Below are 23,940 nucleotides of genomic sequence, written 5' to 3'. Positions count from 1 at the left end.
GTAAGTGGTGATGAAACCTCTTTGCAGCCTGGCCGTTGTGGGCTAAGACTGTTCCTCAGTGGCAGAGCGCTGGACCTTGACCAGCACAGTAAAAGGAAAAACTCACTTAATATCTAGTTGTCCCTTTATTTAAGACAATGTCTACTGCTATTCAATGCTAGATCCATTTATTCATTAGGCAGCTTTTAAATTGTAGAATTACAATTTTATTACTTCTCCATTCAGTCAGAATACCTTTACACAGAAAATTCCCACTCTGTGGTTATTCAGTAGTACAGCTTAAGTCTGGCTCAGTGTTTAATTCTTTCCTTTTATGAACCAACTCTCAAAACAGTAAGTGCATTGCCTAGCATGCTGCAGAGGTGGCATGGTTTTAGCTTGCACATTTCGTTATAATTCCAGATTTCAATAGGATTTGCTGTATATTTCAATCCATCTCACTGTCTTAAGTAATGCTCAAATGGTTTTATTTTGGCCAGTAGAGGTCTCTTCAAGTCCTTCTAAAATACAGTTATCTTAGACAGCTCCCCTGCTAGCTGTTTGGAAACAACCTTAAGTTTTAATTTCAATAGAACGCCAGGCATTAACAGCTTCCGGTATATCTTTGACACTGATACACAACTGAAAACTGCTTACAGGGCAAAACTACACAGGTCCACATCTGACTCAATAAAACCAATGTAACACCTAACACAGCAGCAGAAAATGTAATCAATCACTGTGGGACGAAGTGCTGAACATATTAATTCCTGCTGGCAGAATTCTAGTAAAACATATTTCCAATCTTAACACCTTTCTTCAAGGTGATATCTAAGATTAGTTACATATGGAACATCAGTCTTTAGTCTGACACTTACTGCTCTACTTGAACAGGTGATATTGTGTTCCCCAATATAGTGTGCACCATAATAAACTTATCTGGGGTCAGAGGACAGAACAGCCACTAGACAGACATAGAGGCCAGAAAATGGTGACACTCACACCTTTAATCCTAGCATTCTGGAGACAGAGATCCATCTGGATCCTCTCTGTGAGTTCAAAGCCACACTGGAAACAGCCAGGCATGGTGACACACGCCTTTAATCCCAGGAAGTGATGGCAGAAAGCAGAAAGGTATATAAGGTGTGAGGACCAGGAACTAGAGCCTGGTTAAGCTTTTAGGCTTTTGAGCAGTTCAGCTGAGATCCATTTCGATGAGGACTCAGAGGCTTCCAGTCTGAGGAAACAGGATCAGCTGAGGAATTGGTGAGGTGAGGAAGCTGTGGCTGGATCTGTTTCTCTGATCTTCCAGCGTTCACCCCAATACCAGCTTCAGGTTTGATTTTATTAATAAGGCTTGTTTTTAAGATTCGTGCTCCAGGTTTTCTCATTGCTGCATACCTAAGGGCTGTTTTCATCTAAGTTGTAGAACTCCTGGGATCTAACTGGTTTAGTCACAACAACTGGACCTAGTGACAAGTCTCGGCTTTTATTTTACTGTTAGTGCTTCTGTGGCTCCTGATAGCCACTGCTAGTGTCCACTGCTTGCTCGTCTCCAATCTAGTTTGTCACCTACTGATTTTCTTGGCTTTCACTTTGAGAATAATAATAATAATAATAACCAACCTATTTTCTTCCCCACAAACTGACAATTCAGTTATGTATGTCACATCTGCAATAAAAACCAACAAAAGGACGTCTTGTAGTTTGGATTTGTTCCTAGCTAATTTTAGGGCTTCAGTCAGTCTCCTTACCTAAGAGACTATTTCGGTAGTTTCTTCCTTCCAAATTCTAAAACACTGACATCAAAAACTAATTAGTAGCATGGCTGGAGAGATAGCTCAATGGTTAAGAACACTAGCTGTTCTCCCAAAGGATCTAGGTTCAATTCCTAGTACCTACATGGTAGCTCACAACCAACTGTAACTCCAGACCCAGAGGATCCAACATCTTTCTCTGGCATCCTCAGGGATGAGGTACACATGTAGTACACAGACATACACGCATGCACACACATAAAATAATAACTTTTTAAACACGAAGCAGTTGGGCTGGCTGACAGTTTAATCAATAAAGCGTTTGCTTACAAGCATGAGGACCTGAATTCAATCACCAGTACACACATAAAAGTGGGACACCCGCTGGAGAGGCGGATATACGAGGATCCCCAGGACTGTCTGCCAGTCTACTCACATGGGGGGGGGGGCTCCACTCCAGGAGATCCTTTCTAAAACAAACAAACAACAACAACAAAACCAAGGTGGATGGTAACTGAAGAATGATAACCAAGGTTGTCCTCTGGCCTCCACACCTGTACGTGTTCATCCAAGTGCATGCAAGTGTGAATACACACACACTGCCAAACTCATGAGGGTTTTTTGTTTTTGTTTTTTTTCTGAGACAGAGTTTCTCTGTGTAAAAGTCCTAGCTATCCTGGTACTTGCTTTGTAGACCAGGCTGGCCTGGAACTCACAGAGATCCACCTACTTCTGCCTCCTGAGTGCTGGAACTAAAGGCATACGCCACCATGCCCAGCTCACTAGAAATTCTTAATAATAAAAAATCCCATCTTACAATGTGTGTGAAAAGGGAGACTAACTCAACATGGTTTCAACCATTAAAAATGTACTTGATAGCCAGGCGTGGTGGTATACACCTTTAATCCCAGCACTTGTAAAGGTAGAGGCAGTAGGGTCTCTGTGAGTTCTAGCCTGGTCTACATAGTAAGTTCCAGGACAGCCAGAGCCATACAGAGTCCCTATCTCAAACAAACAAACAAAAACCAGTGTACAATAAAAAGAAACTAAAAGTATAAGTATCAATAAGCTATCTGGAGCTTCATTAAGATCTAGATAGAAGGCGCAGTGACTAAGAGCACTTCCAGAGTACCCAGGTTCAATTCCCAGTATTCACATGGCAGCTAATAATCTTCCACAATTCCAATTCCAGGGGATCCAATACCCTCTTCTGGCTTCCATGAGCACTGCACACATGTGATACACAGACAAACATGTAGGCCAAACACTCACACACATAAACATTTCAAGTCAATTTATTTTTAAAAAGACCTTATCGACAGCACTGTCACGATATGTGACAGTCTGTGTAACAGCAACACTCAGTAGCCTGTTGACTCGCATCCTTTCTGGTAGCCAGCACGGCAGGAAAACCCTGCCTACTCATCTAGCAAAGGTGTGAGCAAGACAGAGCAGCCCAGCCCAGGAGAGTATGACTGATGATACAATTTGAACACTCAGGATGACAAAAGCCACCCCTCCCCCACCCTTTTGTTTTCTCAAGGCAATAAGAGCACCTACTGACAACTCCCTGCACTACATCTTGGATTATATCTCTACTGTCTTGCTTAATTACTTCTACATTTGTTAAGAAAAAGTAGAAACTGTCTGCAATCTCAAGATGTGGGGACAGAGACAGGAAGATCGTAAGTTCCAAGTCAGCCTAGGCTAAATGTTGAGACCCTGTCTCAAAAAGATGGGGTAGGGAGTAAAATCAATAAAAACATCTAATATAATATAAATACTGTAACTACAAATAAATTTCTAATTTATTAATACAGTAATGAACTGAATATGAATTTCAATATGTATTTATTGAACAATGTTCACTTCCGCTGCCAATTAGTACAAGAGAGTTCCCGCATCTCCTATAAAGGATATCATATCATCAGTAAGAAAATCTGAAGGGGCTGAAAAAATGGCTCAGCAGCTAAGTACTGTAAATGCCAGTAATTCAAGCTCCAAGTGATTCAACGCCCTCTGTTGCCTTCCATGTGAACTCAAGTACACATACCCACACATATACTCACACACACACACTAAAATCTTTAGACAGAAAAAGAGAAAATTTAGCTAATGTGGGGCTGGAGAGATGGCTCAGTGGTTAAGAGCACTGGCTGTTGTTCTTTGAGAGGGCCTGAGTTTAATTCCCAGCAACCACATGGTGGCTAACAACCATCTGTAGTGAGATCTGGCACCCTCTTCTGGCCTGTGTATATGATAAATAAAAAAATTTTAGCCAATGCAGGATAGGCAGTGATCAGTAAAATCCTTTAAACATACATACCTATAATTTTTATGTCTGTAGAACATATGTGCACTTCTATATGTATATTCTATATGCTTCATTCATTCCCTTTGACCATTTTTGTATTGTTTTGTATAGTAGTCTGTAAAAATTCTTTATAAATTAGAGATACTAACTATACCGTCCAATAGACACACTGAGTGTGGTTAGTCCAAACTGATGGGCTGTAAGTGTGAAATACACTGGATTCTGAAGACAACACAAACTAGAAAACAGCTCAAGGTTTTTTAATTATATGTAAGAATATTTTAATATACTAGCTAAAGTATATTAATCTCATTTTACTTTTTAAAATATGGCTACCAGGGGCTGAAGGGATGGCTCAGGGATTAAGAGCACTGACTGCTCTTCCAGAGGATGTAGGTTCAATTCCCAGCACCCACATGGCAGCTCACACCTGTCTGTAATTCCAGTTCCTGGGGATCTGGCACCCTCACACACACATACATATAGGCAAAATATCAATGCACATAAAATAAATTTATTTTTAAAAATATGGCTAGCAAACATGCAAAACTACGTCATGTGGCTCAACTCTTGAATACTGCCTGTCTTCTTTGCCTTCACAGAGGTTTCTCAACTTCATCAGTGGTTTCCTCCTCTGTTCTTTTTTTGTTGTGCTGTTTTTCGAGACTGGGGGTTCTCTGTGTACCCTTGGCTGTCCTGAAACTCACTCTGTAGACCAGGCTGGCCTTAAACTCAGAGATCTGCCTGCCTCTGCCGGGACTAAAGGCATGTACCACCATGCCTGGTCCGTCCTCTGTTTATCCTTTAGAAGCCTTAACTAGACAGGTAAGCACTCTAGAAGCAGAAACTAAAATTTATTTCTTCTGAAAGGAAATCATCTGGTTTTGGATACCGGCTCCCCGCTCCTAAAACCAAACAAAAGCTTGAGCTTCAAATAGTTTTTCTTGTAGCACACATCCAACTTAAACAGCACTTTCTCCACACGATATTTAAATTTAACCACAGTTATGCTTGTTCTCTCAAATACTGTAACAAAGGCCTGGCGGTGGTGGCACACACCTTTAATCCCAGCACTCGGGAGGCAGAGGCAGGCGGATCTCTGTGAGTTCCAGGCCAGCCTGGTCTACAGAGCGAGATCCAGGAAAGGCGCAAAGCTACACGGAGAAACCCTGTCTCGAAAAACCAAAAAAAAACTGTAACAAAACTTCCACAAAGGTGACATTTTAATCTAAAAGGGTTTTAAGTGTAAAAACATGCAAATATTTTGTAGTAGTAAACATCCTAATGAACTATGCCAAGTCACCCTCAAATGGATGAGATAGGCAATTCTTATCTGTGTTGCACAGATGAGGCCTGGTGACAGCCACAGACTAAGAACGACAAATTACACCATCTCAACTCATTTCACTAACACTGAAAGTAGCAGTCACTATATGAATTTCAGTGTAATATGCCAAAGTTTATTTGGAGTTTTAGAATAGAGGATATACAGACGATTCATTCTGTCCTTAAGACGATCAGGCATATTGCCAATAGGGGAAAACTCCATAGCTACAGTTTTCTGTAAAAAAAAAAAAAAAAACAACAACTCTAAAAGCCAGTGTTATTGTAATAAATTAATCTGCAGTCTTAGGAGCCAGCTTTTAGATTTATTACAAATAAGATATGAATGTATTCTGCCTTATTTGCACAGCACAGGAATTTGTTAGCGCTTTTACCACTCAAGAGCATGAACAGCAACAGCTTTCGACTTCCACTCAGTGTTTGAAGCCTGAATGTTTAAGAAACGTTTCTGTAAACACTCTTTGCAACTCCCAAAGATCTGGAGGATCGGGTGGGCAGTGGATTTGGTCCTGTGCTCTGCTGTGAGTCCGCTATATCAAGCTGTGACATGTCAAGCTGTGGCAACAAGGGAGGTGAACAGGAAAGGAACTTACAGGTTTAAAGCTATTTTAGAAATTCTCGAACAACTTAAGTTTGACTGCGAAAGAAATGCTGAAGATCAAAACCCAATCCCCCCCCCCCCCCGCCACCCGAGGCGGGGGGGGGGGGGATGGCTTATATACAGCTTCAGGAGACATTTTCACCAACGAAACTGCACAGTTCTTTGGGTGATCGGTCCCCAACCTAGGCTCATTCAGACAACTGTGAGAAGCTCACACCTTAAGATCCACACGGGACATCCACTTTGATCTGGGGACATTTAAGAAGAAGGGGCTGGCACTGTAAGGAAAAACAACAGCGCAGGAGTGATCTCAACTCAACCTAAGCGGCAGGTAAAACTCAAAACTCAAGGGACCCTCCAAGCTGGTGGGGCAATCCGCCATTTCCCACGGCCGGTTTGGGTCGCCGTGGGTCACTGCGATCCGCGCCGGGCCCTCGGGTCTGGTCTGGGGGCCCGCCGCCTCGGGGGTGTCCCCGGGCCCGCTGGCCCCCGCGGCGACTCGGCTCGCGGGGACACCTGTGGGGACCGGAGCGAGACCGGCAGGCTCTGGACTGGGGAAGGGCAAGCTGGTCAACTGCCGAGGCCAGGAGCGGCCTCGGCCGGTCACTCACCCCGGCTGCGGCCGCCGCCGGCCACTGCCCGGCCGCCACCGAGCCTGCACAGCGTCGCCCAGCTGCACCGGTGCGCCGCGACGGCGGCGGCCAAGCCCGGAAACATGCTGGCGGGGCAGAGGCCCCCACTCGGACACCGCCTCCTGCCTCCGAGCCGCCGGCCGCGCCAACGGACTCCATAGACTGGACCCCAGCGGACACGACTCTGCGCGCCGCCGGCGGCGGCCTCGGCGACCCGGAAGTCGTGGCGCTGGGGCGCGGCGGCGGAAGTGACGGGGAACGCCGAGCTGGGGGACGGGGCGGGGCGGGGGGCGGAGAGGGGGCGGGGCGTCCCGGAGAGGGGGCGGGGCGGGGCGAGGGGCGGCCCGCCGTGGAGACTGGGTTTCCACCGTGTGCGATCCCAGCTGTGGTTGGCATTTGGAAGTCCGTGTCGCGTTGTTTATGGGATAAACTGTCTGCCGAAGCGCGGCCCGACTCCGCGGGGTGGGACGAGGGAGGGCTTTGAACCCTCGGCACCGCGGTCGCCTCGCTCCCGTTTCTCAACCTCCGATTCTCGGTGGTGGCATAACAAAACTAGAGGCGTCCGTGAAGTGAAAGGTTTTTACATGTTGGTGATACTATGTGTACACGAAGATGGAACAGTTTTGAAACCGCCTAGTCCCAGAGAGAAACTTCGCTTGTTTTCGCTTGTTTCAACTATTCCCATGTCAGGTTCATTTGGGTCTTGGCTTAAGCCTGAGAGATCTTCTTTGACCATCGTAAACTATAATTAACGTGGTTATTATTCTCTACGTCCTTGTCCCGTATGCTTTTCTTCAAAATAACACCACTGAAGCCGGGCGTGGTAGTCACGCCTTTTAATTCCAGCACCGGGGAGGCAGAGGCAGGCAGATCTAAGTTCGGAGCCAGGGTTTCTCTGTGTAACAGCCCTGGCTTGTCCTGGAACTCACTTTGTAGACCGGGCTGGTGCTGACTATTAGGTCAGAAAGAAAAAAGTAGAAGTGGAAAGTGATGAGGCGGCATTTCATGATTCCCATACACCATAATTTCTGCGAGGCATTTATCAGACACTCTAAGATCCTGCTGGCTGTCCTTGGTTTCATCCTGTTTAGTTCTGGAACAATGATGATTCTTGTCATGAGACAAACCTGGCTGGCTATCTGGAAAATGGACTTAGATGATTCATTACAAAATAATGGGAATGGTTCCATGCTGAGGCTAAGACTACACATTTAATTTTGAGTACAGATCTGCTTGAATGTTTCCTTTTCCCCTTCAGGATTGGTGGGAAGGAGCTTACCCACCTGAACATTTTTTTTTAAAGGTTTACACATAAAGGGACCATCAGACCACAACTGAGGTTATTGGTTTCCACTACACAACCAGTCAGAGAGAAAGTGGATCTGTAGACACATTTTGCATGTAGTGCATATGCAAAACTGTTCATATTGTTTCAAACCATGTTGTTAATTCCCACCTCCATTTTTCAGAGATGTTGAGACATTTGCCTCCATTCATCATGAATGTGGTACAACATGAGATCAGACTCAGGCCCTCTCTCACTCCAAATATGTGTGCTGAAAACCATGATGTAAGAGGACATGCAAAAGGTGTGTTGTTCTGTGTGTGTTACGTGCATGTGTGTACTGTATGCAGAGGCTAGACGTTGGTACCAGGTGTCTTCCTCTAGCTCTACCTTCCCTTAAAATCAAATTTATTTGTGGGTGCACTGCATGGTGAGCACGTGGTATGTCAGCTCTCTTTCCACCATGTGGGTCCCAGGGATTGAACTCAGGTCATTTCATTCACCAGGTGTGGTGACAAGTGCCTTTATCTGCTGAACCATCTTGTCAGCCCCTCTGACATATTTTTAAATTTTATTATTGTGTGCGTTTGCATGTGTGTGTTCATTATGGGGGAAGCATGTGCCATTTCACACATGGGGTGGTCAGAGGACAACTTAGTGGAGTCTGTTATCTTTTACCTTTATGTGGGACCTGGGTATCAAACTCAGGTCGTCATCGGCCTTATGCAGCAAGCAGTTTTACCTGTTGAGCTATCGCCAGAGCCAAGAATGGGTTTTGACTCTTGCTTTTTGACCCCAACATTGCTGAGGTTGTGTGGGGAATTTCACAGGTTTTTTGTTTCATTAGAAAGGATCTCAATGTAGCATTTGCAAAGAGATGGAACACAGATCTAGTCTGACCAGATGATAGGGAGCTTTTAAAAAAAAAAAAAAAAAAAAAACTAAATTTGAGGTTGTTTTAAATGAGGACTAAAATCAAATCCCTGGAATGAAAATCTTAATGACAGCTACAGGAGCTAAAGTTTGAAAAAGGACAAGTGTAGAAAACAGGAGGTGTCTGGCTTGTGTCTCCCAAGAGTCTCAGTCGAGCAGGTTAGAGCTTTGTCTCACCTGATGCACTGTGAACATCTTCAGACTGGAGCTGTTCCCTCATCTTCTTACCCTGTGTGGTCAATGTACATTAGAGCATGGGGCATAGGATGTGTGTAGCGAATAAATGGATGGAAACTAAAAACTACACTTTCAATTCTCCTTTAATATCTCGCCCCTCATTCGGAAGGATAAAGATGAAATTTCTATGAAATCGCTCCAACTTCTACTCTGGACAGTGAATGTTCAGCGCACTCCCTCATTTTCTGGTCAACTTCCCTTCTCAATATGAATAAATCTAGGATCCACAGTGCTCCCCACTGGCCTTTCTCCCTCCTCTCCTCTCCTCTCCCCTTTCTTTTCTTCACTGGGGCTGGCTTTGAACAGGCAGGAACTCCTGACCTCAGCTCCCTGTCTGTTGGGATGATTTCAACAATATAAACACATTGCTTACCATTTGTTTTACTTTTCCTAATCTTAATTAATCTTAGCCATGCCCTGTCTACTTCTGGACCTAAGTAGCTCTAGAGAAATAAAAGTGAGAAGAAAATCCTGTTCCTGCCCTGATTTCTGGTTAGAAAGAAGCAGATAGTGCAGAAAGGAGGCCAGAGCATGGTCTGGTTCTGCCTCTGGAAGATGACGCCTCGGCTGTGCCTGAGAAACAGTAAACAATCCTGACCATGAATTTGGTTGCATTCCAAAAAGAAACGAATGCACTGAAGCATCACATTGCCTGTTCCTCTGCACAACAGGAGGAAACTTTAAGAAGCCACAGACTTCCCAAAGAAGTGAGGGAGGCACAGGAAAGATGCTAATAAAGAGAAACAAAAGGAAAATTTGAAATTAGATGCTAAATGCTCTTTTTAAAAGTTACAAATGTGAAGTCTCAAAGAATTATTACTAAACCCACATGTCTTCAACAAGTGAACTGCAACCAGAGGTCAGAGTACAAAAAAGAATTATTAACTTGAACCAGAGCATCGACTTCATGCTGCTTTAGCAACTTTTGCACCCTTGCTTGTTCTGAGCGTGGACTCACATTCTTATTCCTTTCCCATGAAAATACGGCTTTCCCTCCCCCTAGTAGTTAACTTATCTCTACCCCTAGCCAAGAAAGACCTGTCCATATGGAAGCTATACTTCAGTCAAGATTCACAACCCTAATTCCTTTTCCATGGGGGGGAAAAAAAAAATCCAGTTGCTAACTTACCCTTCCCCCTAGCCGAGAAATACCAGTCCACAATGCAGGCTGTGCTTCCAATGAAGGGGCTGGGCTATTAGTTGCTGGGATAAAAACAGGAGCAATTGTCTCCCATCACCCCCACCTCATTTAGAGGGTAGGAGAAAGTGGAGGCAGATTAAGTGAGCCTGGAAGCCTGAGGCCAGCGCAGCAGTCCCAGCAACAGACAGACATCTGAGCAGGGCTTGGGGGCCACTGCCAGGGCTCTAAGAGTGGAGGCCACTAAGCTTAAGATTTTGTGCTGAGGAGACACGTTAAGAGGACTCCGCAGGGCATTGGGGGCTACATCAGAAACAACCGCAGAAAGGGGTGGGCAAAGGCGGAAGTGTAAGGAGGCTACTGTTTCGATCTAGGTAGGAGACGGATGCATTTTCTGTTCCCGTGATAACCGAGACTGCTGAAAACACAGTCTGATTCTGGGTATGTCTGAAAGCATGCCTGGCAATTTGGGGACAGGGTCCTTTTGAGACGTTCTAATGACTTATGCTTTTGACAGCATGTTGAGTTAATGCCTTACTAGTGGTATAAAACCTCCTCCATTAATGGTTTTACAGTTCACACTACCTGACACATGAAGCAAGATGTAGTATCAGTACTATGCATTAACAGTTTAATAAATATTAGGGTGGGGGTGGCTGGGGGGGGGAAGGTGCTTGCCACACCAGTGTGAGAACCTGAGTTCCAATTCCCCAAGTCCACTTAAAAAGCTGGTTGTGGTAGGACATTCTGGTATTCCAGTGGTGAGAGAGGAGGTAGAGGCCGGAAACCTAGGAAGCTCATGGACCCACAACCCTAAAGACCCAGTTTTGAGTAAGGTGCAAGGCAAGGACCCACATCTAAGGTTGTCTTCTGGCCTCACAAGGACACCATAGCATGCTTGTGTCACACGCAAATTTGCATTGCCTACCATGCACACGACACGGTAATTTAGTAATAAAATATTTTAAATAACACCAGAAGTTTACCAAGATGATTGGAGTTAAAAGAGGTGGTACCAGTGCCCTAAGCACACAGACCTGGTGGCTCATTAGAGGGGAAAGCAGTCAAGCTGCTTGGAAAAAGAAGAAGAAGAAAGAAGAAAAGAAGAAAGAAGAAAAGGAGAAGAAGAAGAAGAAGAAAAAGAAGAAGAAGAAGAAGAAGAAGAAGAAGAAGAAGAAGAAGAAGAAGAAGAAGAAGAAGAAGAAGAAGAAGAAGAAGAAGAAGAAGAAAAGGCTGGGCGGTGGTGGCACACACCTTTAATCCTAGCACTTGGGAGGCAGAGGCAGGTGGATCTCTGTGAGTTCGAGGCCAGCCTGGGCTACAGAGTAAGAGCCAGGACAAGCTCCAAAGCTACACAGAGAAACCCTATCTCAAAAAGACCAAAAGAAAAAAAAGAAAAAAAGAAAAGAGGACCTCAGAAGGAAGCCTGGTTCTTGGACTTCCCAGGGCTCCTGAAGAAGGAAAGGATTAACTTGTTGTGGGCACTCTGTTGGTGGGATTTTGCTGTGGTCATACCAGCTGACTAATTTTGTAAGGGAAAGGTGACTTAATCTATAGCAAAACAGTCTTTAGTTGGCCAATTTAACACACACACACACACACAATCAATCATAGTTTCTTATTTAGGATACAGTTTAACCACAAGGTCCACAAGCACTAGTTGCTGATTTTAAGTTCTCGTCCTTACATTCTATTCAGAGCCATGAGGTCTTGGGCTCTGGAAAGCAACATGTGGTGATATGGCAGTCAGCAGAGACTCTCCGAAGAGCCCTTTCATATACAATGTGAAGAATAACTCATGTATCAGGTTTGAAAGACTCAAAATGGGGGAAAAATGAAATACATCAATTAGCTTGTCTATCTATTGTTGAAATGTTTTGATTATATTGGAGCAAACAAAACATTAAAAATTAATTTTATTAGTACTTTTATTATGTTTTATGGTGCTGGGGATGGACCCCATGACTTTTTACATAGTAATGCAAAGGACATATTACCCCTGACCTATACCCCAAGTCTCTTTTTATTGCTTTGAATGTGGCTAGCAGAAAACCTAAATTTACCTAAATAACTGGCATTGCATTTCTACTACATACCACCCCTAAGTCTAGGTCATCTTGAAGTATTCCCTTCCTTCAAATGCCAGCTACAATTCTTTTAAGTCGTCATCAAAAAAGCAATCTTTCCCTGCTCCAACTGTTTGTTTTGTTTTGGGGTGTGTGTGTGTGTGTGTGTGTGATGGTTGTGGGGAGTGGGGTGGAGTGGGGTGGGGGTGGTAATGTGCATGTGTGCAAGTCCACCTGCACGTGGGGGCTACGGGAGGACAAGAGATGCTGTGCTCTATCGCTCTCCCTATTATCCCCGAGACAGGGTCTCTCACTTCCTAAAGCTACTGATGTCCTGGCCTCAGTACATCAGTGCTAAGGTTACAGGAACACATGGCCATGTCCAGCTTTCTATATTGAGTTCTGGGGATTTGAACTCAGGTCCTAATGTTCGCATAGCAAACACACTTACCTGCGGAGCTATCTCCCCAGTTCTCCAACTGGTTTAACATCAACAGGGGGTAGGTTTCAAAATGTGTGTGTATGGCACAGAAGAGCATGCTTCACCGGGCCTATGAAATGTGTCTACTGCAATTAAGTCTTCTCATTTTACTGAATCCCTTTCCTCCATTACCTTAGGTATCTTTGTTTTTTAAAACCACTCTTCTATTGTATTAACCTTTAGAGATTCAATATCCTAGAAATGGGACTGGCAAGAAAACCATATCCATCACACATACTTTAATATTTAGGTCTTGTATTACTTTTTTCCATGAGGAAACAGATGTTTTGAGCAATTAAATGTGTTCCCTCAAATCAGAGAGCTATATAAGAGTTACTGCTGAAATATAGGTTCCTATGATAATTTTATAATTGTATTACAGTATTATGTTTGCAAGCTTCAAAATGTAAGCTTTTTGAAATTTTAGAATTTTACAACCTGAGGGGGTAAAACTGTACGTGGCCATCTTTACAACTATCACCTATTACTATACAGTATCTAGAGAACTGTAGTTATTTTCTAACTCAGTCAGTACATAGGAGTACTATGTACCTTAAGTACATAGGAGAGGAAATTGTTAGATTATCCAATGAAGCAGTCTTCAGAATTGTTCTAAATTATAGATGACTGTGAGAATGACAACGTTTACAAAGTTCTTGTATGGAAAGCACTGCTAAATACTGTGTTTGATTCATCTATTGTCTCATAAAGTATGTGTAGCTGTCAGGCCAATTTACAGGGATACAGGCACAATGAAATTAAAATGCAACTGCAATCAGTCTTGTTTGACTTCGGACCCCTGACCATGGCCAGATCACATGTTCTTCCAATGCCAAGAGGCTTTCAATGTCTTCCTAAGGCTGGCAGAGAAACGTAACATTTAGATACATTCTCTGCATATCACAGATATGGGGATAATTTGGAGGAGAGAGTGATGTCGTTTAATCATTTGCTGATTTTAAAGATGTTACTTCTGCAAAGAGCTCTTCCAGATAGACACATGTGAAGTTTGGCTAAGTAACCACACTCTAGTTTCTACCTCCCGTGTAAATCTCTGGAATTGGAGGCTAAAACAGAAGTCTTTGCACTGGAATAGGGAAATGTTTTGAGTAGGTTCAAAGTTGAGTTTCTTTTTTTTTCTTTTTTTGCTGGAGATTGAACCCAGAGTCTTACAAATGTTTAACCCAAGTTCTGCCACCGAGCTGCATGCCCAGCCCTGAGCTTTATTTTCCATTAGTGTTGTCTTAAAAATGAGGGTCACAAAGATGAAGCAACACAGATCCATCAAGTACTCTCTTGGGGTAGTTCCTTACACATTGCAGGAGTCCCAGTCTCTAGAGGTAAATCAGAAATATAGTGTAAATACAGTCCTTTGTGAAAATCTTTTCACATGTAACAAATCAAGCAATCTCCAATTTTTTTCTCTACTAGCCACATTTAACAAATGAGGAAAGTTAGGCCTAGGAAAACAATGAGAATGTCCAAATACTAGAATCATGATTTCTGACAGACATTTTCATTTTTGAGACAGGGTTTCACATGGTTCAGAATAGCAACAAACTTGTTATTTATCTAAAACTGGTCTTGAACTCCAGATCTTCCTGCCTCCCTCTCTCAAACGTTGAGATTACTGACCTGAGCTTAGCTTCTCCCGTGACTCCTGGTTTTGAGGTAGAACTTATATTTTAACATCGGGGTTGCTAAATTAGGTCTCCAGTGTGACTGGCAGTCTTTTGGTATTTGGAGGTTGGTGCTAAGATATCAAACCCAGGGCCTTGTTTGTGCTAAGCCAACACAGTACCATCTGCCAGCCCTACAAGTTGCATCCCTTTGTGTTAAACATGTGCTCTTCTGCTCAATTCAATCTTCCCACTTCTGCGCATGTGTGTGCCCACGTGCGGAGGCCAAAGGATTATCAAATGTCTTCTTCATGCTTTTTCACTGACCCTGCACTCACAGTATTTTTCTCAGCTAGGCTCATGGCCAGTAAGCTTCAGCAATCCTCCTGCTCCCACTTTCTGAGTGCTGTGGGTTGACCCTTCTGTATGCTGTGAATATGTATCACTCTCATTGTTTAATAATAAAACTGTTTGGCCAATAGCATGGCAGGACAAAGTTAGGCAGGATAATCAAACTGAGGACTGGGATGAAGAGGGAGGAGTCAGGAGAGACATGGGCCAGCTGCCCAAGAAGATGCCAGAGGACAGGTAAAGCCACAAATCACGTGGCAATGCAGATTAACGGAAATGGATTGATTTAAATGTAAGAGTTAGTGAGTAATAAGCCTGGGCTATTGGCCAAGCATTCTGTCATTAATATAAGTTTTTGTGTGTTTATTTTGGACTGGGCGGTTGGGGCAAGAAAAGAAAAAAAACAACAACCCTCCATCTCTGTTTAGAGCAGGGTTATGGGCACTGGAGACTTTATTTGCCTTTTTAAGTGGAGATTCCAAACTCAGGTCTTCCCACTTGCGTAATAAGTACCCTCACCTAGGGCCATCTCTCTAACCCCCTTTCCACTTTCTGTCACTAAGTCGGGTAGTTGGCTAATTATTGTGTTGGAACTCCTAATCAACATCCAATAGCAAGTATTAAAGGACTGTGCAACTCTGTGCCCTGACTTACATCCATACTTGCTAGTTTACACTAACCAAAAATGTCCTGTTTTATTGTCATTAAGAGAGGGTCTCACTCTATACACCAGGCTGGCTACCAAGTCCAAGTGAGGCCCTGCCTGTGCCTTCCAAATGCTATGATTACAAACATCTATCACCAAATCTGGAAAGACAATTATTTTAACGTTAAATCCTTTATTTAGTGGCTGAGCTCCAAATGACCCCCTTGTCAGCATTCTCTTCATCTGCAGGACTTCCCCCCGTTGTTTTTGGTGAAACTGGATATGAAAATTCCACACTTGGTCCAGCAAGATGGCTCAGCAGTGGGTAAAGGCACTGCCTGCTAATCCTGACCAAGTTAGAATCCCGGGACTCACACGGTGAAAACAGAGAACCAATTCTGCAAGTTGTCACTGGACCTCCACAGGTACACCATGACACACACACACACACCCCACCATCTTTTCCAAATGCCAGTCACCTTTTCAAGGGAAAATAGGACAGCACCTCCCTTGCAAAGGGAATCATAGCACTTCTAATCCTGATACTTTCGAGGTGGAGGCAGAATCCGAAGTTTAGGTTTGAACTACATTAAACAGAGTTGGGGAGAACTAAGTTAAAAAAACAAATTTCCCATTCTCATCACTTCCCCTAGGGGGCAGAGCTGCTGATGTCTCTATCCTGCTCTGAGGGCAGTAGAGGGAAAGAGGCCAAGCTCTACTTTTAAGACATAGCAGCATTTTCCTTTGCCTTCAATATGTTCATCTTAAAGATGAACTGTGCTGTTCATAACACACCATAACCAAAAACAACTTGGGAAGGAAAGGTTTTGTTTAAGTTTACAACTCTCAAGCCACGCTCCCATCTCTAAGGGATGTCAAGGCTGGAACCTGGAGGCGAGAGCTCAGAGGCACTGCTTGCTGCCTTGCTCCTCAGGGCTTGCCCAGCCTGCTTTCATTGCTAACCCAGGACACTGGCCCAAGGGGCAGCACTACCCACATACATTATCAAGAAAATGTCTTGCCTACAGTCAATCTGATAAAGCTATTTTTCTTTTTCTTCCCCCCCTTTGGTTTTTCAAGACAAGGTTTCTCTATGTAACAGCTCTGGCCGTCCCGTAACTCACTCTGTACATGAGGCTGGCCTCGAACTCAGAGAAGTGCCTGCCTTTGCCTCAGAGCTGGGGTTAAAGGTGTGCGCCACCACCCCCCAGCTCCAAGGTGTTTTCTTGAGGTTGCTCTTCCCATCACTCTAGGTTTGTATTAAGTGAACACACAAAAAACAGCAAGCATAACTGACCCCTTGTCAACGTGACACACAAACACATAATCTTTCCACTGTAATCTTTCTCATTTGTTCCCAAACTGTCAAGTTGACATTAGTATCACAAAAACATAACTTTAATAATCCCATAGTCTTTAAAAAATTCACACATTTAAAAAAGTCCAGTCTCTTTAAGTGCCTATAAAACCAAGAATGTTACATACTTCCTTATTCCAAGGGGGAAATTCAAGGGCACGGTTACATTCAAATAAAAGCAAAACCAAGGTCCTCCACCATGAAAGCTCAGCTTCATACATCTGGTATGCATCATCTTCTGGGCTCCACAGGGCTGGAACAGCTTCTTACCCCACCCCCTCCACCCCCACCGGCTCTGCCGTCCACAGCATACACTGCTTGTCTCCTGGGCTCAGGCGCTCCACTTCACAGCTCCTGCTGTCCTTGGCCGTTGTCCCATGTTCTGGCATCTCCAAAGTGCTGGAGCTTCTTGCTGCAACTGGGCTGCACCTTCACCGACAGCCTCTTGTGGGCTCTCTTCAGGGACTCTGACCTTATCACATGGTGCCAAGCATCAACTTCTCTCTATGAGCCCTTCAATCCTGAGGCTTCTGCAACGGAGGCTGTTATCTTCACCAATGGCCTCTCATGGGGCCATGCCTCAGCTGCTCTTCAGGACCCTTTCATGCTTCCAAAACTCATACCACCTGATAGACTCTCACACATTACCAAGTTCAGCTGTTAGTACAGGGGATAACAGCCTTGCCCTCTCCAGACCACAGCTTGTGTGTTGACCCTGAGGAAATACTTCATTTTACTGGTTCAGTTTCTTTTCAATCAGTCTATTCATAAGCCCCAGCTGAGCAGAACCACAGCTTCTCAATTCAAAGAATCGAGTGCACCAATAAAGACTAGAAGGCATTCTTCTTCCCCATGAAACTTCACTGGCCAGTCTCCTCCATTGTCTGCAATGCTCTCAGCAGTCTTCTATGTTCCCACAAGACTTCATTAAGCTCTGGGCACTCAATGGCTTTCCAGCCCAAAGCTGCAAAGTCCTTCCAACAAGCACTAAAGACAATACATGGCCAGGTCTGTCAAAGCAGTAGCCCACTCCTGGCACCAATTTGTCTTAGTTAGCATTTCTATTGCTGTGAAAAAAAATACTATTCTCAAAACAAACAAACAAACAAAATCTCAAGGAAGAAAAAGTTTCTCTCAGCTTACGTCGCACTCCGTTCACCGAGGGAACCCGAGGCAGGAACCCGAGGCAGGACTGGAGAGGCCATGGAAGAGCACTGCTGACTGCCCCGGACCTCATGGCTTGCTCTACTGGCTTTCATTTTAACCCTGGACCACCTGCTCAGGGGTGACACCACCCACAGGGGGCTGGGCACTCCCACATCAATTATTAATCAAGAAAATGCCCTGCAAGCAACCTGGAGGCATTTTCTTTTCCTTTCTCTCTCTTTTTTTTTTAAAGATTTATTTATTTATTATGTGCACAGTATTCTGCCTGCAGGCCAGAAGAGGGCACCAGATCTCATTACAGATGGTTGGGAGCCACCATGTGGTTGCTGGGAATTGAACTCAGGTCCCCTGGAAGAGCAGCCAGTACTGAGCAATCTCTCCAGCCCCTAGAGGTGTTTTCTTATTTGAGGTTCCTCTTCCTAGATAAGTCAGGTTTGTGTCAAGTTGAGAAAAAAAAAAAAAAAAAAAGCCAGAGTGTCTTATTTCTATTAACAATACTAAAAATATCTATGTGAATTAGACATTTTATACTGATCTTAAAAGATGTTCTTTTAAAGCTATATAATAAAAATTTCTGAGAAGTAATATAATGTGAAATTATTTGAAAGGGGAAAGTATATAGAGATGACAGGTCACATGAGATGGTTTTGAGTTCTGTGTAATAAGACTTCAGACACTTTTCACTGCATCGGTCAACATTCATGTACATTTAAAATTTGCCCTAAGATAAACCTGTGTGTGTGTGTGTGTGTGTGTGTGTGTGTGTGTGTGTGTGTGTGTAAGATGAGTGGCGTGTGCAGTGCACACACATGGAGACCAGATGCATGCCAGGTGTCCTGCTCTATTCCTCCCCACCTTATTTCCTCAAGACAGACAGGGTCACTCAGTGAAGCTGGAGCAGGCAGGTGGCTAGCAAGCTCGGAGCTGTTCCCTCATAGTGCCAAGGACACCTGCAAATGTGCAACCATGACCAGCTTTGCACATGGATTCTGGGGATTTGAACTGACAACCCCATGCTTGCAGAACAAGTGCTCTTATCCACTGAGCCATCTCCCCAGCCCTAAGATAAATCCTATTAAAATGGAATTCTTAGTGACACCTATTCTCTATCACCTATTCTCAAGAATTCAGTGTATCACTTCTTTGAGTAGTCCCCATTCAACCAAGGAATGAGCTGATCTTGCCTTCCCAAAGTTCAGAATTATGGAACTGGATATAGCAGCATATGTTTTTAACCCAAATATCCGGGATGTAGAAGCAGGCAGATCTCTATGAGTTTGAGCACCCAGCCTAGTCTACATAGTGAGTTCCAGGACAGCAAGGGCTATGTAGAGAGAGCCTCCCTTAAAAAAACAAAGTTCAGCCGGGCGGTGGTGGCGCACGCCTTTAATCCCAGCACTCGGGAGGCAGAGCCAGGCGGATCTCTGTGAGTTCGAGGCCAGCCCGGGCTACCAAGTGAGCTCCAGGAAAGGCGCAAAGCTACACAGAGAAACCCTGTCTCAAAAACCAAAAAAAAAAAAAAAAAAAAAAAAAAAAAAAAAAAAAACAAAGTTCAGCATTGTGATATAAGAAACTCCAAACCGAGGCTGGAGAGATGGCTCAGCTCTGGCTGTTCTTCCAGAGGCCCTGAGTTCAATTCCCAGCAACCACATGATGGCTCATAACCATCTGTAATAAGATCTGGCGCTGTCTTCTGGCAGGCAGGCATACACACAAGCAGAACTCTGTATACATAATAAATCTCAAAAAAAAAAAAAAAAAAAGCAAAAAAGCTGGGGGGTGGGCGGGCGGGCGCCTTTAATCCCAGTACTCAGGAGGCAGAAGAAGGCAGATCTCTGTGAGTCCGGGGCCAGCCTAGCCTACAGAATGAGTTCCAGGAAAGGCGCCAAAGCTACACAGAGAAACCCTGTCTCAAAAACCAAAAACAACAACAAAAAACCACTTCAAAGATCTCACTTTTAAAAAAAACTGTATTATGAGCCAACAACATGTATGTCACCAAAATAACCAACATCAAATCTTTAGGAAGGGGCTCGAGTTAGCTCAATGGTTTAGAGCACTGGCTGCTCTTCCCGAGGACCTAGGTTCAGCTCCTAGCACCTACATGATGGCTTACAACTACATGTAACTCCAGTTCCAAGGGATCTGATGCCTTCTGACCTCCACAGGCACCAGGCACCAACGTGGTGCACATACATACACGCAGGCCAAACAGTCATACATAAAATAATAAATACATTAAAAAATCTTTAGGAAATCATTTTTTCTTCACTCTCATGTAATACTGAAAATCAAATCCAGGGTCTCAGTCGTGCTCACTAGAGAAGGGAGTGCTTTCTCACCAAGGTGTCCCCAGAGCCCCCAAACACTCCACTTCCTGGGTTACCAAACATTCTTCTGCTCTATGGATAACTCTAGTTGCCTTTGGTCTTTTCTGTAATTCTGTTGTGTGCCATTACCTGCCCTCCCCGCAGAGCTGAGTTGAGTTGGACCAATGAGCTAAAAGTCCCCAACCCCATACATGGATAACTAATTAATCCACTATTTTCCACCCATCAGAATTGCCTTCATATAAAACTGATTTCTATAATGTGTTTTAGATTGCATTACTAAAGTGGACAAGGATTTAGGTAACTGGCTTATACATGGCATTACTTAGTAAGTTCCTGTTGTTCAATTGACAGAAAATATCTACCAATTCTAGACACCTAAAAGGGAAAAGTATTCTGTTATCTGGTGTTGACTGATGACTTTGGATGCATTGTATATTGTGAGGCATTTTAAGGCTATAAATAATTCATCCACCAGGCTATCCATTTCATTAAACAAAAATGTATAGAAGCAAGCAGCTGAGATATCCAATGTCACCCCTCACCAAGTCTCAGCTGGTAAATGCAGTTTTCCCATTTAACACCGGTCTTCAACATCACACTACGTCTGTATTTGTAATGGGAGGGGGACAACAGAAGCATTCAGACTCACCTTCTTCTAACAACAGGCAATTAGGCACGAAGGAAAGCTGAATTCTAACTGTAAATGTACTTGTGCAACATAGCATTTCTAAACCTGTTTAAATCCAGAAAGTCTTTTATTACACAATTTGACTTTACATCAATAAAATGTTAGGTACAACATTATAGATGGAAGAACAATTTAATTTGTATTGAAATAAATATTAGACATATGAAGCACATACAGTGAAAAAGGGTAACAAAAAATTATAGGTGGAGACAAGACTTTGCTCAATCATCAAAGCCCTTGATACTTCCAATTTCACACCATCAAATTTATCATTCTTGCTGATTTAAGCAGAACACAAAGCAAATATGAATCCTAGGGCTTACTTTCACAGGTACCAGCATGGATAATTTACTACAGTGATCCAATTTGGAATCAGCAGAGACCAGTAAATCGCTGCATAAAAGAAAGAGCGAATGAGGTCCTTTTTTCTTAGTGTCAGCAGGCTATGATTATGATGTTTATTACATTTTCTTGAAAGGACTTCACATTTTCTCAAATATGCAGGAGAACGATATTTCCCCTCTGAGTCCTACATTAGCATTATGTGCTTTGGTCTTGAATACAGGAGAATGATGAATTTTTCAATTTATTTTATAAATCTACAGTCTGGACAGTATTGGCATGAAGAGTATATATAACTCCCCAACCTGTATAATATATTAAAAATGGATTCAGGAGAAGTTAGTAAGAAATGCTGACATTCTGTATATACAATTTTTTAGTTCAATATCTCCTGTTATATCAAGCACCAGAAGTGATGCATTTATAAGTCAAGCAGTTTCCATGACTCTTTCTAATCTTCGCAGTCATTGTATATTTGTTCCAATATATACACATCATAAATATTACCTGCCCAAGATGTTGCTCTTTTGGTCTCAATTTACAGATACACGTAGATAAAAACTAATGTCAAAAGGAAATGTTCTTCAAGTTACACAAGAGAAGAGTAAAAGCTTGGAATTAAATGTTATGAACAACAAAGGTTAGTTTCAAAAATGCTAAGCCTATTTTTAAAATGTAGCTTTAGAAGGCTATAAAAAAATGGGAGGCAGAGGCAGGCGGATCCCTGAGTTTGAGGTCAGCCTGGACTATAGAGTGAGTTCCAGGACAGTCAGAGCTACACAGAGAAACCTTGTTGGGAATGGGGGGTGGGGGTGAGGAAGAAGGGAGAAAGCAAGTAAGCAACAAGCTAGGAAAGAAAAAAAAATTGAAATGATTCTTGGGCCCTTCTTTCTCCTATAATAGCCAGTTGTTAAGACTGTAGCAAACACAGCTATCCATCAACTTTTCCCTATAGTTTTCTAAGAAAAAGAATCCACTTCAGACACAAAGAACACTGCATTTTGTGTTGTCACCGCCAACTCAAACTCGGTGTGTGTCAGTTACATGGCATGCACAACACAAAAACGGAGACCCCAGAGAGCATTCACCCAAGAATGTGGCCATTCTGGATAAGCCACTTAAGTGCCACCTCAGATCACAAAAATCTCACTGATGAACTAATTACAGGATACCTTCCAAACTCCCAGCAGCTCCTTTGATATCTTTGACACCAGCTCCAAGAATGGCTTTGCAGTCAAACTATACAAGACTGTATGAGCCGGGTGGCTATGGTGCACGCCTGTAATCCCAGCACTTGGGAGGCAGAGGCAGGCGGATCTCGGTGAGTTCGAGGCCAGCCTGGTCTACAGAGGGAGATCCAGGACAAGAACCTAAACTACACAGAGAAAGCCTGTCTCGAGAAAACAACAACAACCAAAGACTGTATGCATTAAAGAACTGTTGAGAAACTCCAGACTTTTCAAAGATATGCCATGCTCTAGTATACTGTCTGTCAAGCTCACCAACACACTGCCTGTGTGGAATTCCCCTGGTCCTAGGAAGTCCAGCGCTGCCGAGAAAAACCTTTACAACTACACTTGATTTTCAAACTCAGGTAGCACTCCTGATATAATATACAAACTGTTAAGTGCTTTCATATTACTTGGAAAGTCTCAATCATAAGTTAAATTGATTCTATCTAGTGTACCTAAAAATGATGGAAAAAATTAAAATTCCATCTCTCTATATAAGAAAAGATGAAAAAAGTAACTATCGTTTCTCTACATCTGGAAAGGGGAAATAATAATCTTACAATTGATGTCCTCGGGGGACTTAGGCCGAGAATGAAAAGAAGACAGAGATAGCAGCACACATGCCACTCCCCTTGCTAGCTCGCATTGGCAGTGCATTGCTTTTGAATAGTTTATATTATAAAGCAGTACTCCTAAGATGGGAGTATAGCCCAGTGGTAGGACAAGAGGCCCAGATGTCAATCCCCAGGCCCATCTCCCAGCATGCACATAAGTACTTACCAAGTATCTGTCCACTGTTCAATCACAGGGGTCACAGAATTAAAATGCCTAGTATTATGGTCAGTTAAGCACGTTCGGTAACATAGCATTTCACCAAACACAGCTGTAAACATGGGCACTACCCAAGGAAAGAGTGACACCTACTGATTAAAAACATTAACTGTCCACAGCTATTCCCCCCCCCCATGACTCAACAATCAAACTCCTCAATGTTAGTTGAGGATTTTACCATAATCTCTCAACTGAAACATTTTTTAGAGAACTCAGTTCTATTTGTCTTGTTACATGTGCATCCATTTTCCTTTCTAGGATATTTTCTAAACTTACAAATCTAATTCAAATTTTTGTCTAAATCTTTAGATGTACTGGGGCTTTGCATTTTTATTCAAGAGAATCCATTAATTTTCCAGAACTTCTGGTTTGTTATCAAGCTTGCCTTGACGTTCTCCGTAAGGGATACATAAGTATCTAAATTTAATTTTTACAATTAGCTTTCTTGTTTTTCTTCCAAAAGCATTTACCTTAGGGAAATTTTATTTCAAGGAAATTTAAATACAAGTTGCACTTAAGAAATTGCTCTGTGGCTTAATATTAAAATATAGCCAACTTGCCAGGCATGCCTTCAATCCCAGAACTCGGGAGGCAGAGACAGGCAGAT

At 43.2% G+C, this 23,940-nt stretch overlaps 1 protein-coding gene across 1 annotated transcript in view; it reads right to left on the bottom strand.

Moving 5' to 3' along the window:
• Positions 1–6,856, bottom strand: part of Slc30a9 (solute carrier family 30 member 9) — a 58,354-nt gene extending 51,498 nt beyond the window's left edge. The window contains exon 1 of the mRNA XM_006974632.4: positions 6,607–6,856. Within this exon, the coding sequence (XP_006974694.1) occupies positions 6,607–6,712 (106 nt within the window). The 5' untranslated portion in view covers positions 6,713–6,856. The remainder of the gene's footprint in view (positions 1–6,606) is intronic.
• Between the last annotated feature and the right edge of the window lie 17,084 nt (positions 6,857–23,940).

This window comes from Peromyscus maniculatus, chromosome 10 (genome assembly GCF_049852395.1).
Source record: "Peromyscus maniculatus bairdii isolate BWxNUB_F1_BW_parent chromosome 10, HU_Pman_BW_mat_3.1, whole genome shotgun sequence".
Taxonomy (NCBI): domain Eukaryota; kingdom Metazoa; phylum Chordata; class Mammalia; order Rodentia; family Cricetidae; genus Peromyscus; species Peromyscus maniculatus.
This window is presented reverse-complemented; position numbering and strand designations above follow the sequence as displayed.